We start from the raw sequence: 12,833 nt of genomic DNA, 5'->3' as shown, positions 1-12,833 counted from the left end.
TGCCAACACATATGTCCTAATGTGTACCTTAATTATGACCATCTTGGTCACATCAATCGACATTTTTATGGTGCTATCAAGACCTTACCCAAATTCAGAATCTCTGGGAATTATGTCCACTAGCATAACGTATATTTTAAACAGTCTCCTAGTAGGACTTGAGAATCACTGATCAATGGGGTTGAAATGCCCTCTACTTTTTTCTCAACTTATTTATTTTCTGTTCTTGAAATCTCAGTGCAGGTCCCTCCTGCTTGATGCTTGTATTGACTACCTCAGACAAATTCACTCCCACTCTTCTCAGCAAGCATTTACTCTTGATCATGAAATAAACATCTTGCACATATCCTATCTCTCTAGATTTTATTTCTTGGCATTTTGGTTGTGAGCCTAGCTTTAACAGCTGAAACATTGCTCTGACCCCAGTCTTTATTTCGTGAATCAAATAATTATTTACATTCTTGTAGCATCAACTCCTACAGTAATTCTTGTCTTGTTGATTGTGAGCCTGGCCTTTAACAGCTGAGCCATCTTTTTAGCCCAACTATCATAATTATTAACATACAGTGGATATTTAATATTTGTTATGGATACTAATTCTTATTTTAGTGGACAATTAATTTCTTTCTTGGACACACGGCTATTTCCCAGGTCCTGGAACTAGCTCTAGACCAGGCTGTCCTCCAACTCACGGAGAACCGCCTGCCTCTGCCTCCCGAGTCCTGGGATTAAAGGAGTGCACCACCACCACCGGGTGGTTTATGCATTTTATGATGTTTGTTCATCCTTAAAATAGGGTTAAATTGCTGACCCATCCTTCTGACAACATTCCTATTTTCCAGACATTTTGTTCTTCCCACCTCTACTCTGCTGTTGCATCCGAGCAAAAGCAACTGCCATCTGAGGTGCTGTGACAGGTTGGAACCCTCACTCATTTCTCCCGGAACGCTATTGCTTAGAAAATTCGGTTTGCCTCTTAGAAAATTCGGCGTCCTCTGTGTAAAGTGGAATGGACTATACCTACCACATAGCTCACAGGATGGATGAGATGACAGAAAACAACTCGTCAACTGTCATGCACCAAATACATACAAGTTGATCCTCACGACATTCCTTGTTTACCTTAATTCAGGGAACTACTGCCGCGCTGCCCAACTAAGAAGCCAAGGGAAGCGTCAGGGGTTCCGAGCTGGCGGGGGGGGGGGGGGGGGGGGGGGGGGGAGACTACAACTCCCGTGAGGCTTCACGCGCGCCACCTCGGTTCCCCGCCCCCTCAGCAAGACAGAGCCCCCAGGCGAAGAGGGTGGGGCCTGCGGGCGCCGGGGGATCTCCTAGGGAGCGCAGAGGCGGGCTGCTAGAGGCGACAGGGACACCAGGTGGAGACACACGTGCGAGTGTGGGGCGGGTAACACGGGAGAGACAGCTGGGAATGGCGTTAAAAAAAATAAAGCCAGCTGTGCACCGTTGCCTCGGCGGGCAGTCCGCGCCGATGCGGAGGCTCCGGGCGCGCGCCCCATGCCTCGGGCTCTCGGGGCGGCGGGAGCGGGCGGGGGCGGGGCCGGCGGCGCGGGGGCGGGGCCTAAGGCGGCGCGGGCGAAGGCGGCGACCCAGACATCTGGGACTGTTGTTGTTCTCTCGCCTCACGCCCGCCTCAGTCAGTTCGAGCTGAGATCCGGAGCTGCTCTGCCGGGGAGGCGGCTGACAGTCTCCGCCTTCTCTCCCGGTTCGCTGGAGCTGCGGCTGGGGCTGGCGCTGACCGAACGCCTCGCGGTTGGTCTCCGATGCCCTTCGGCGAGGAGGGGGCGTCTGGACCCTGGTGAGCGCACCCGGAGCCCCCCCAACTCGGTGTCTTCACCCACCCCTCGGGCCCGCACACCCGTGTGTCTGCCATGGCTGAGAACGCAGATGGTGACCTGAACTCCAACCTGCTCCACGCCCCCTACCTCACCGGGGACCCCCAGCTGGACACGGCCATCGGGCAGTGGCTGCGGTGGGACAAGGTGAGTACCTGGTCACCCGAGCATCCGCCCCCGTTTCCTGCCCACCCTTTCACAGTCCGCCCTTTCCGGCACCCACCCAGGGCTTTGCAGACTCCGGGGGAGGTGGCTCCGTCCACCGCAGGGCTAGCGGAGTTGGGCGAAGCCTCTCACCTATGCAGGGGCTGCCTCCCTCGGGAGGTCTGGGCTGGGCAGGGACATCTGCAGTAGCTTCCTTTTGCAATAGGGCTTCACTGCAACCTGCTCCCTTATCACCCTCTCCTTCCAGTGCGTGTCAGCTCTCATTCTCGAAAAATACTTCATCCGCATCATCCTCATCGTTGTTACTCTGCATCCATTTCCTTTCCTCTTTCTCCCTTGACTTCCTTCTTTGCAGAACCTGAAAGTAGCTCCTGGTACGTTTCTTGGACGTTACTAACCACTATCTGCTTTGGTGTTGGTCTGGTGGTGTGTTGCCACCCTCTGTCGCTGAGAAATCGCTGTTCTGTTTCACTCTATTTTCTGGTATCACCGTTTGCTCTTGAAAATGACAAGGGTTCTCATCTTATTTAATTCCTCTGCTGGTAGTTATTTCCTGAAGTATTCTGTTCAACCATTCGTGGTCATATACATTCATAATGGTCTACACCATTACTTCCCAAAACGTTCCAACAGATCATCTGGGAATCTTAAAAGGCAGATTCTGACCATATATTTATAAATTCAGAATTGCTCTGCCATACCATTTTTACTGCCCTCTCCCTCTCCTTGTGCGGGCACGTAGGGCAGATTGGTGAAAGCTGGAATTAAAATGCAGCCTTTTCACTTGTAAAAGAGGCCCCTGGAAGCTCTCTCAGAGGACAGGAGGATAATCAGGTGTTTGCTTTATCAAGTTCATGTGATACCGCTGCTAAAATGGAGAAAGCTGCACATTGTAAAACTGGTTAATAATTGGATTAAGGGGTTTGTATGGCAATATGTGAGATTGTGTTATACAAAAGAACTACCTAAATTAGCTTTCTGAAACAGTTTATTTTATTTTTTTTCTCCCAGTCATTTATGCATTCAAGAAGGAGAAAAATGCTGAATGTCTAGGCCGGTCAGGAAACGCTGGTGGTGAGAAAGATAGAAGAGTTCTGGCCCTCAGCAAGCCTTCAGTTAGTAGATAAGGAAGCCCAACAAACAAGCAATTACAATGAAGTTATTTGAAGTTATATCTTAAATATTCTACTCATTCTTGTAGAGTCTGAGCAAGTGTTTCTCAAACCTGAACAGTGCTAATAGATCACCTGGGAATCCTGAAAGGCAGTTTCTGACCAGACAACTAGGGTGGGGCCTGACAGGCAGCCTTAGTGAGCTTCCAGGGGATTGATCTCAGTGTGGCTGATCTGTGGACCACACTAAAATAGACTCTTTTCTCTTTCAGTATCAGCTTTGACAATGTTTACCCTAATGAATGTCCTGGTTGAATGAATTAATGCTTATTATCTGAGCTATGCCCAGGTAGTGCTGAGACATAGAAATACTTAAGAACTGTTAAATGCATATAAAAATGATACAATAGTTATACAGTAGCAATAAAAGAAGTTGCAGGCATTCAGTTCTTATGGGAGTTCAAAAGTGAGAGTGATCTGTGGGGTGAGGCAGTCAAAGAAAACTTTTTTTTTTTCCCATGACAGGATTTCTCTGTGGAGCCCAGGCTGTCCTGGAATTAGCTCTTGTAACACAGACTGACCTTGAACTCACAGAGATACACCTGCCTCTGCCTCCTGAGCTCTGGAATTAAAGGTGTGCACCACCACCACCTCCTCCTGGCTTCAAAGAAGACTTTATGAGATCATGGAATGCACATGAAAAGAACAGGGAAAGCCTGCAGGAGAAAGATGAAATAAATGTAGACCTCAATGAACTAAAAGGAAGTAAGACAAAGGCTCCTAAATAAAATATAAAGGACAAGTAATAAGTACCTTAACAGAAGAACAGACTTAAATAATTTTAGTAATTATATATTATTGATCTCTCTCTTAATGGGGGATAATGCTTTTATTGGAGAAACATATGTTTATCTTCTGTAGATTGATACTTAAGTAAGCTAGGCTAAGTCCTAGGCCACTGAAATTTAGAGTACAAAATGAAATCAAGTATTTCATTGTACCTGAACAGTACATGTAGCCTTTCAGTGCAGAGAGTCTGAGCTCAACTCCTGATTAATACAATTAAGGAGTCCTGATAATGCTGCTGATTCTGGAAGGCTGATGAGGCATGTAATAAGTTAGAAATTGGTCTCAGGGTAATTTGCTATTTGCCATAGTCACCAACATTATTAATTTTAGTCTTGGTGGCTTGGTGTACATTGAAAAGTCTCGATAAAAAAGAAAAAGATGTTATTCATGTTGAATTTTTAGTTAACATTCAGATTTGCTAAGATGGAGAAGGAAGACTAAGAATTGGAAACTTGAGCCTAAGCCAGAGCTTAGGGTACCAAGAAGTCTTTGGAAAGGTATATGAAGAAGAGCTTTAGTATATCTTTAATGGCCTTCAGCAAGTAAGGGTGTATGTAATGATGCATTCTGACAGTTTACCATAAGTTACTTGAGAATCATTTGTTCTCAGGGTCCTGAATACCCAGTTTCTACTTACGAGTAGCAAAATTAGCCATATAATTGTGACCAATAACAATATTCACATAAAAATATGTATTGAAATTTCATCAAAGTAATTTGGCATGCAAGAGAAAGAATTATTTTTAAAAAATACTACATGAGAAAGATGATTGCTGTTCTTAAAATAATTTCTAATACATAGCATGCTGCTAATTAAAATCAGGACATGTTTGGGAAAAAAAGAATAAGAAAATAGTGCAAGAAGATAGACCCAGCATGGTGATTCTTACCTATAATCTCAGCACTTAGGAGGCTGACCCAGAAGGATCAATTAGAGTTTGAGGCCAGCCTGGGCTGCATAGTGACAGCATGTCAACCTGAACAGAGTGAGTTGAGACTCTTGCTTTGTACTCTTTCTTGTGTAGCTTCAGTAGGGACTTGGATCTGACCTCCTACTAGTATTTAGACTTTTGTTTAGTATGTTAGCTTCCCTAGTCTTAAAATGAGTTCACTAACATCAGGGTCATAGATATTGGTGATTGATTTAAGAACACTATTTTATTAACTTATGGTTTATGTTATAGATGTAATAATCAAATAGATTTGTTCCTAACCCAGGCATTTGGTAGATACACCATAGGGAAACCAAATTCAAAGATTTTTGGCCATCATGAAGCCAAATCACAGGGAGTCAAATATATAACATGTAACCACATCAGCTTGTAACATGTAAATGCATCCATCTCTGTATGGGGCTGTGCTCCTACTATAACCCAGTAAGTCCAGGGATCGAGGAGTCCCTCCTATCAGCTGTGCACAGATAACTCTACCACCAGCATGCCTTCCTCTGCTCTAGGTAAGGCCACACCTTCCTGTTTCATTCATTTGGTGCTGTCATGCCTTGTCAAATTACAGACCAGCAGTTCTCGCCTCAAGTCCAGGTTCTTTAGCCTCACAACTGTCTGTCGATTCTGTTCCGATGTGAATTTAACGCTGTAAGCAATCATATATAAGATACTAAGCTCTGTTAAAGCCTGGATGGGTAGAAAGGGAAGGGGGAACGGGGAACCAGGGCAGAGCTGCTCTGCTGATTATAACAGCAACAGCAAAGGTCATATATGTTGACACCAGAGTAGAGGCAGGAATTTACCATGGCAGCTGAAGAAATAGTAAGTAGAATGTAGATCTGTATTAAGAAAGAGTAGAATATGAAGTTGAAGATAGGTTAGGCTTATAAAGAACCTGGAAAAGGAAATAAAGGGCCTCAGTCTAACACAGCGATTTTCAGATGTTTAAGAATAGAATTTTTTTTTTAACAAATTGACCAAAACAAAAAGGCTGTGAATGAATTCCCCATATTTCCTTGATTAGTCGGTCTTGCATTGCTATGGTAAGTACCTGAGCCTGGGTAAAGTTTAAAGAAAGAAGGTTTACTTAGCTCAGTTTGTATGAGATCAGTAGCCACGTTTGTTTGGCCTCTAGTTAGACTCGTGGCTATGGACTCCTGACAGCATAGCCACTGTAAAAAGGATTACACAGTGAGGCAGGAAGCCAGAGAGCAGGGAGGGGTAAGCCTTGCTTTTAAAATTCTCTCCTCTTAACCTCTTCTCTTCTCTTCTGTAAATTACAGCTTATTCTTGTTAGAACTCATCCACAAACCCCTAAGGAAATGTCTCTAGTGGTGACCCTGTTACCTCCCACTAGGACCCAACTCTTGAAAGGTTCTACTACCTCAGTACTTCCACACTGAGGAGCAAGCCTTTGATATGGGAAGCCTTGGGGTACAGGCCATATTTAGACTATAGCACATTCCAAAATTTGATAGTTATATTACTAGTTCTATAGTTATTCTTTTGAAAAATTAAATAGTTTAATCTGTTTAAATAAAATCCACAGAACAGTAACTTTCAGACATAGAAATCCCAACTGACCCTTCTAGTTAAGAAGATATTGGCAGAAAACATACTGTGTATATGAAACAGAGAAAGCTCATGCCAACTTCCCAGGAAAATCTGTGGCCTTTAATAACTAAGTATCAATCTATATGAAGAAAATAGTTCGTATGAACAACAAGATAAAGCAGTAGGTACATATATAAAAAGAGATATAGTGGAGAACATAGGAACTTCAAAATTATAAACTAAAAATAGAGAATTATTTCATCAGCAAATAAGAAAAAAGATAGTGTGAAAAATCAACTGAAAACAAGAATGAGCTCTAGAAAACGAAAGGAAAAAAGTGATCCCCTTCTACCAAACACACACACATTAAAGTTGAAGAAATAAGAGAAATGTTTGACATGGAACAAGAAATCCTGGCTGCTAAGTTAGCGGAGATCCACAGCATTCATCAAAGAAGTAAATAGAATGTATTGTTTGTGTCTTAGTGGTTTTTGTTTTTTTAAGGTATTGGTGGTGTGGTAAAGATGGCATGTCATTTCTATCAGCATCAGAAAAGCAATTAAGCAGTCACCTATGAAGAAAGGAAGGAAGGGAAAGAGGCAGAGTGGTTAGGCTGACCAAAGCAAGAAGGAAGGAAATGGGGCTGAGGGTGTAGCTTAATGGTGGTGCTTGCCTAGCAGGCTTGCCACCCTAAGCTTAAAAAAAAAAGAAAGACCTAAGTAAATTATTGACCAAAAATGAACCACATTAAAACATGACCTGATGATTTTCAATAATTAATTGATGAAGCTTAAGTAAGAAACTATGAGCTCTTTTCAGGTAGCACAAGGGTGTGCCAAAAGAGTCTAAAGTAAATACTATTCAGAGCATCTAACCTAGTAATTATATTCTCTTTTGATGGTCAACCAGAAGATAGAACATAGTATTTAATTTTTTTAATTATGGTGGAAAATGCATACAAGTAACCATCTTGATCATTTTTAAGGATGTATATAGTTCATTAGTTTTTATAAAAATATTCACATTCTTGTAGAACAGACCTTCAGAATTTTTCATCTTGCTAGGCTGACACTCTATGCCCATTAAATAACTTGTTTGTTCCTTCCTCTTTCCCCTGAAAACCACCACTCTCTGTTTCTATAATTTGACGACTAGGTACCTTATATGAGCAGAGTCACACAGTATTTGTCTCTTGTGACTGACACATCAGCACGTTATTCATTCATGTTGTGGATAGCATTTCATTTTGATGGAGCAACAAAATGTAGAGGTGTTGTGTGGCAAAACTTCTTGAGAGACAAAACACACAAGGTTTAGAGTAGACCCCTATCTGGGATATCTGAGATATACACACCCCAGATAGGACCCCTATAACAGACCAAAGTTCGATACCACCAAAGTCCAACTTGGTGAACCAATGAGTTTTATTGGGGTTATTTACAGAAAGAAGCAGAAATGATTCAAAAGACAACTGCATCCCCAAGCCCATCCCAGCTCACAAATCTGGGAACCTGAAGCACACCGCACAGCCTGCAACCTGCAAATCCCCTGCTGGGGAGCATTCCTTCTAGGTGCCTCAATTGGTCTAAACCTCTTCCAGGGGCTGGTTTCTGTATCTTCCAGGCAGTTGGTCTGGCAATTTGCCACTAGACTCTGCTTACTGTGGCAGGGAGGGGCCTAGGGAATCTGGTCAGTTTTAGGGGATGTTTTTAATTTTTTTACCCACCTGCTTAAGGAGTTTCCCTACAGGGTGGGATGTTTCACTCTCAGAGAAAACTTGTTACACATGAAGAGGTCACACAATGACTTTGGGTTTTGGCCTATGTACTTTGATTCATGATCCTTTCTGGCTTCCTAATAGCTATAGAAATTGCCAGTTTGTACTGAGGCTGCTGCCCTCTGCTGTTGGGAGTTAATAGAAAGCAATTTATTCTGGTGCAGAAGAGCCAGAGATTCAGCATGAGCTTTGCCACAAATCCTGTATAGGATCTTTTCAACTGAATAATTGAATAAGCATTTGCATTAGTTACTTTTTCCATTGTTATGACAAGATTATGACTAAAGGAACTTGAGGAAGTAGAGCTTATTTTGACATTTCTCCATGACACGGGAGACAGCAGGAACGAGGCAGCTGGCACATCACGTTTGTACCCAGATAAATGCTTGTGTCTCTTCCTTTTCATTTAGTCTTGAACTCCAGCCCATGGGTGATGTCCACATTCCTTAGTTAAATATCTCAGGAAATGCCCAACAGACACAAAGATGTGTTTTCTAGGTGATCCCAAAGCCAAGTTGTCAAGATTAGACATCACAGTGCTGTATCTTACCAAAGTATGAAAGTGGCCATATTTTAATGCCCCAAAGAGTACAGAGACCCTAATATTGTAAATGAAAAATATTTTCTCAGATACTAAAGCATTTTGATTTTCAGCTAACCAGAACTTATCTTGTTAGAAAAGTCTCTTGATGTGTTTTCCCCTGCTACAAAATTTTCTCATATCATTTTTTTCTTTGAAATATTTCATTTTTATGCAGTAAAAGATTTAAAACTCTGAATGCCAATTGTGCTAGTCAGTTTTACATCACAATAACAAATTACTGTGGTTGCTCATCTTATAAAGACAAAAAGATTTATTTGGGCTCACAGTTTTGGAGATTGTCTTAGTTAGGGTTCCTATTGCTGTAAAGAGACACCATAACCATGGCAATGTTTCCTTATGAAGGAAACATTTAATTGAGGTGGTGGCTTACAGTTTCAGAGGTTTAGTCCATTATCACCATGGCAGGGAACATGGCAGCATGCAGGCAGACATGGTACAAGCTACATCTGGATATGAAGACAACAGGAAGTGGACTCCCCACTGGCGTGGCTTAAGCATACTTGAGACCTCATAGCCCACCTCCACAGTGACACACTTCCTCCCACAAGACCTCACCTATTCCAACAAGGCTACACCTCCTCACAGTGTTACTTCCTATGAGTTTATGGGCATCACATATCAGATATTTACATTATACCACTAACAAAATTATAGTTATGAAGTAGCAACAAAAATAATTTTATGGCTAAAGGCCACCACAACATGAGGAACTGTATTAAAGGGTTGCAGCATTGGAAAGGTTGAGAACCACTGGCCTAGGCTCCTAAGTAGCTCAGAACCCAACAGTTGGTGCTTTCACCTTGAGCTTAGTGCTTTGGTATTCTCAGTGCCCTAATGTTTATCTCCTTGGCGGTCAGGGCTAGTGTTTGGGTCTTGCAGTTCTTCTCTGGGACTCTTCACAGTCCTTGACCTTCTGCAGTCTCAGCTCTTAACCGTTTCTTGCCTTCTTAGCTCTTCTGCAGTTAGTCTCAACTCAGGCCATCTCTTAGCTGCTGCTGCTGCTGCTGCTGGGTATGTTTGGGACTGAGAGCCCAAGAGTTGTCTGCTCTCCCTATTAGAAGCTCAGCCTGTGATACAGATCAGAAGTAAGCAGCAGTAGTCAAAGGAGGCTTTATTGGAGCCAGAACTGTAGTATCAGCAGGTGAGTGGACAAGAGAGATATTTGGGCTGCTCAGAGGAGAGTGAGAGGATCACTGCTTATACAACTATACACATGTGCATGCATTACCTGCCATGGGATGCCTGGGAGGTGCTCGTTCCAGACTGAATTTAGGGCATCTGGGAGGAGGTGGGGCAACTATGGGTAAAGTTATGTAGAGTAACTGTAGAAGCTTATCTGAAGCCATCATGGATGAAAGGAAATCTCCTAAAGAAAATCCTCAGTTATAGTGGTTGCCATGACAATATCGGTGGGTCCTGCCATTGGAATAAAGTCTATTTGAGGCGTCTGTGGCAGGTTGGGAGTCTCCCCAAGCAGCTTTGAAGTTTTTAGAACACTTAGGGCTGAACCTAGTCATAGTGGTGCATATCTCTAATCCCAGCACTTGGGAGAGGGAAGTATGTGGATCAGAAGATGAAGGTCATCCTCAACCATGAAGCAAGTTTGAGTCTAGGCCGAGCTACTCAGATATGGCTGGGATTTACGTGGCTTGATAGGAAGTTAATGGTCATGATTTTTTTAATGACATTTAAAATTCCTTTTGCTGAAATACAGTAATGTGATTAACTTTTATATATTGATCCAGAAGCCCAACACTAATTCCAGATTTTCAGGATATGTATGTATGTATGACAAATAATTTCATCTTAAAAAATATACTATCATTTTTGTGTCATTTTTCTTGCTTTATATCTTAAGTAGGGCTTTTTTCCTTTTTATTTTCTGCTTTTTAATTATAGCCATCCATTAAAGAACCAGGAGTTCTTTTCTATTCTTTGTAGTCTAAGATATATACATATATGTGTACATATACAAAAACATACAGGTGTATATTGGCTTCAGATTTGCTGTCATGTGGTATTACATTATGAGAAATGTGTCTGGTTTTGTCCCCAGTTCTTAGCACAGTGTTCCTAAAACCTTTGGAATTTTCTGAGTTATTGAAGTATACTTTGTTATTCATAACAACCCCTTTGATCACATCTGAGTTTATGGTTAGGTGGAGCCCCTGGACAGCCTTGGAATAGGCTGGTAACCAGAATGACCAGTTGGACTTTCTGCCTCTCGCTAACTGCTGGCTGCTGGTGAAGGGTGGTCAGGGCTAGAAATCGGGCTGTGTAACAACTCTTAAACCTGGGTCTGAAGTCCTGGGCTGACTGCTAGCTAGAGAACAGCTGCTCCATCCTCCTTCCCCCACATCTCGCCTTATTTATCTCTTCATTTGGCTGTTCCTGCATTGTCTTATAATAAGCTGGTAAGCTAAACCATTCTCTTGAGTTTTGTGAGGCATTCTAGAAAAGTTTTGAATGTGACAAGCTGGTAAATGAGAACTCCCTTTTATGGTTCTATAATCCTTCATTTAGAAGTATGAGTAGTAGCACAGAATTTATACTGGGCATTCCAAAGTGGGGCAGTGCTGTGGACTAAACCCTTTAGTTTTTAAGATCTAATCTCATGCTGGGTAAATAGTGGCAGAATTAAATTAAGTCATGAATATTCAGTTTATAGCCAGAGTATTGGAGAACTGATGGATATTGGGAAAGACACTGTAAACTGGAATTTTAGTAATCCCACCAGACTAAACTATACAATCTGTCTCAGTTCACCAGTTAAATAGACAAGTGGTGCTGGAAAACAGAGATTTGATCAAGTCATGTGGTCTTGGTTGCTCATCCATTGCTGTGGTAAACACTTTAATCAATGTAACTTATAAAGTGTTTAATTTGAGCTTACAGGATTAGAGTCAGCGACCTTAATGGTGAGAAGTATGGAAGCAGGCATGAATGGTACCAGAACCGTAGATGAGAACTTACTACACCTCGACACATAACTAGAGAAAGAGACACTAGGCCAGAAATGACCTTGAATTGCTGATCATTCAGAATGTCTGTATCTCTCGTGTGCTTGGGTTGCAGCTGCAGTACTTGGCTTCAGTAGGAAATGCCTTCCTTACAGTCCTCAATTTGTTCCTATTAATAACGTTGCAAATATAATATCCAGTGTAGAGTCAGTTAACCAGGCCCGTAAAGAAACAGGTCAACATAAACAGTTATCCACAGAAACAAATGTACTGTGAACTGACATGTAGAGGTACTTATTGTAAATTATGATATGCAGACTAAAATAACAGATTGCCAATTCTGAGAGGTCAAAAGGAGAAAATTAAAAATTAGGCAGAGAAGTGAAAATAATGCAAAAGCTTGTATTTTTTTAAAATTTAAGTTCTGACTCTGAAATAATACAGTAATCAAAACTAAGAATTTCTGTGCACAGATCGAGTAGTACTCAGAGTTAGAGAATTAGAAGTCTACAAGATAGGCAGTGGGAAGTATTCTGGATGAAGCATAGAGTGATAGAATGAATGATGAGAGAAAGTATAGGTGATGCCTGGGAATAATATAATGGAAAGTTCTCAGATCCATTGGATTGAAACCACCTAAGGAGAGGAAAAAGTGGGCCAGCAGCAGTATTGGAAGAGATTATAACTGTGAAATTTCCTAAAGTGATGAATAATACCAGACCACAGATGAACTTAGGTATTCATGTAAGCTGTCTAAGTCTTCTCCCTAATTACACCTAATTGCATTACCTGGAACAAGGAAAGAGAAGAGTAAGACCTTTAATAAAAAACAGTCATATTTTCGTTGTATTTTTGCATATGTGTATGTTTTACAAACCTGGAATCATTACATATATGGCTTATGAATTTTCCTCTCTTGAGATGTCCTGAATGTTTCATATATCATTAAAATTTAATAAGATTTTGGATGTGATATTTGAATTGTACTGTTATACTTTATTTGTGTGTGTAT

General features: G+C 41.7%; 1 protein-coding gene across 2 annotated transcripts in view; it reads left to right on the top strand.

Moving 5' to 3' along the window:
- Positions 1-1,366: 1,366 nt before the first annotated feature.
- LOC121445967 (glucose 1,6-bisphosphate synthase) overlaps positions 1,367-12,833 on the top strand; it is a 33,813-nt gene continuing 22,346 nt past the window's right edge. The window contains exons 1-2 of one of the 2 annotated variants that reach the window (XM_041648185.1): positions 1,367-1,376; positions 1,656-2,000. In XM_041648185.1, the coding sequence (XP_041504119.1) occupies positions 1,890-2,000 (111 nt within the window). In that variant the 5' untranslated portion in view covers positions 1,367-1,376; positions 1,656-1,889. Of the gene's footprint in view, positions 1,377-1,580; positions 2,001-12,833 lie in introns of those variants that run through there. The other variant, XM_041648175.1, reaches the window with a different exon arrangement.

The sequence above is a fragment of the Microtus oregoni genome, unplaced genomic scaffold (assembly GCF_018167655.1).
Source record: "Microtus oregoni isolate MIOR12 unplaced genomic scaffold, Mior012 000000F_ref0000247, whole genome shotgun sequence".
NCBI classification, from domain to species: Eukaryota; Metazoa; Chordata; class Mammalia; order Rodentia; family Cricetidae; genus Microtus; species Microtus oregoni.
The sequence above is the reverse complement of the archived record's forward strand: the minus strand, read 5'-3'. Positions and strand labels throughout refer to the sequence as shown.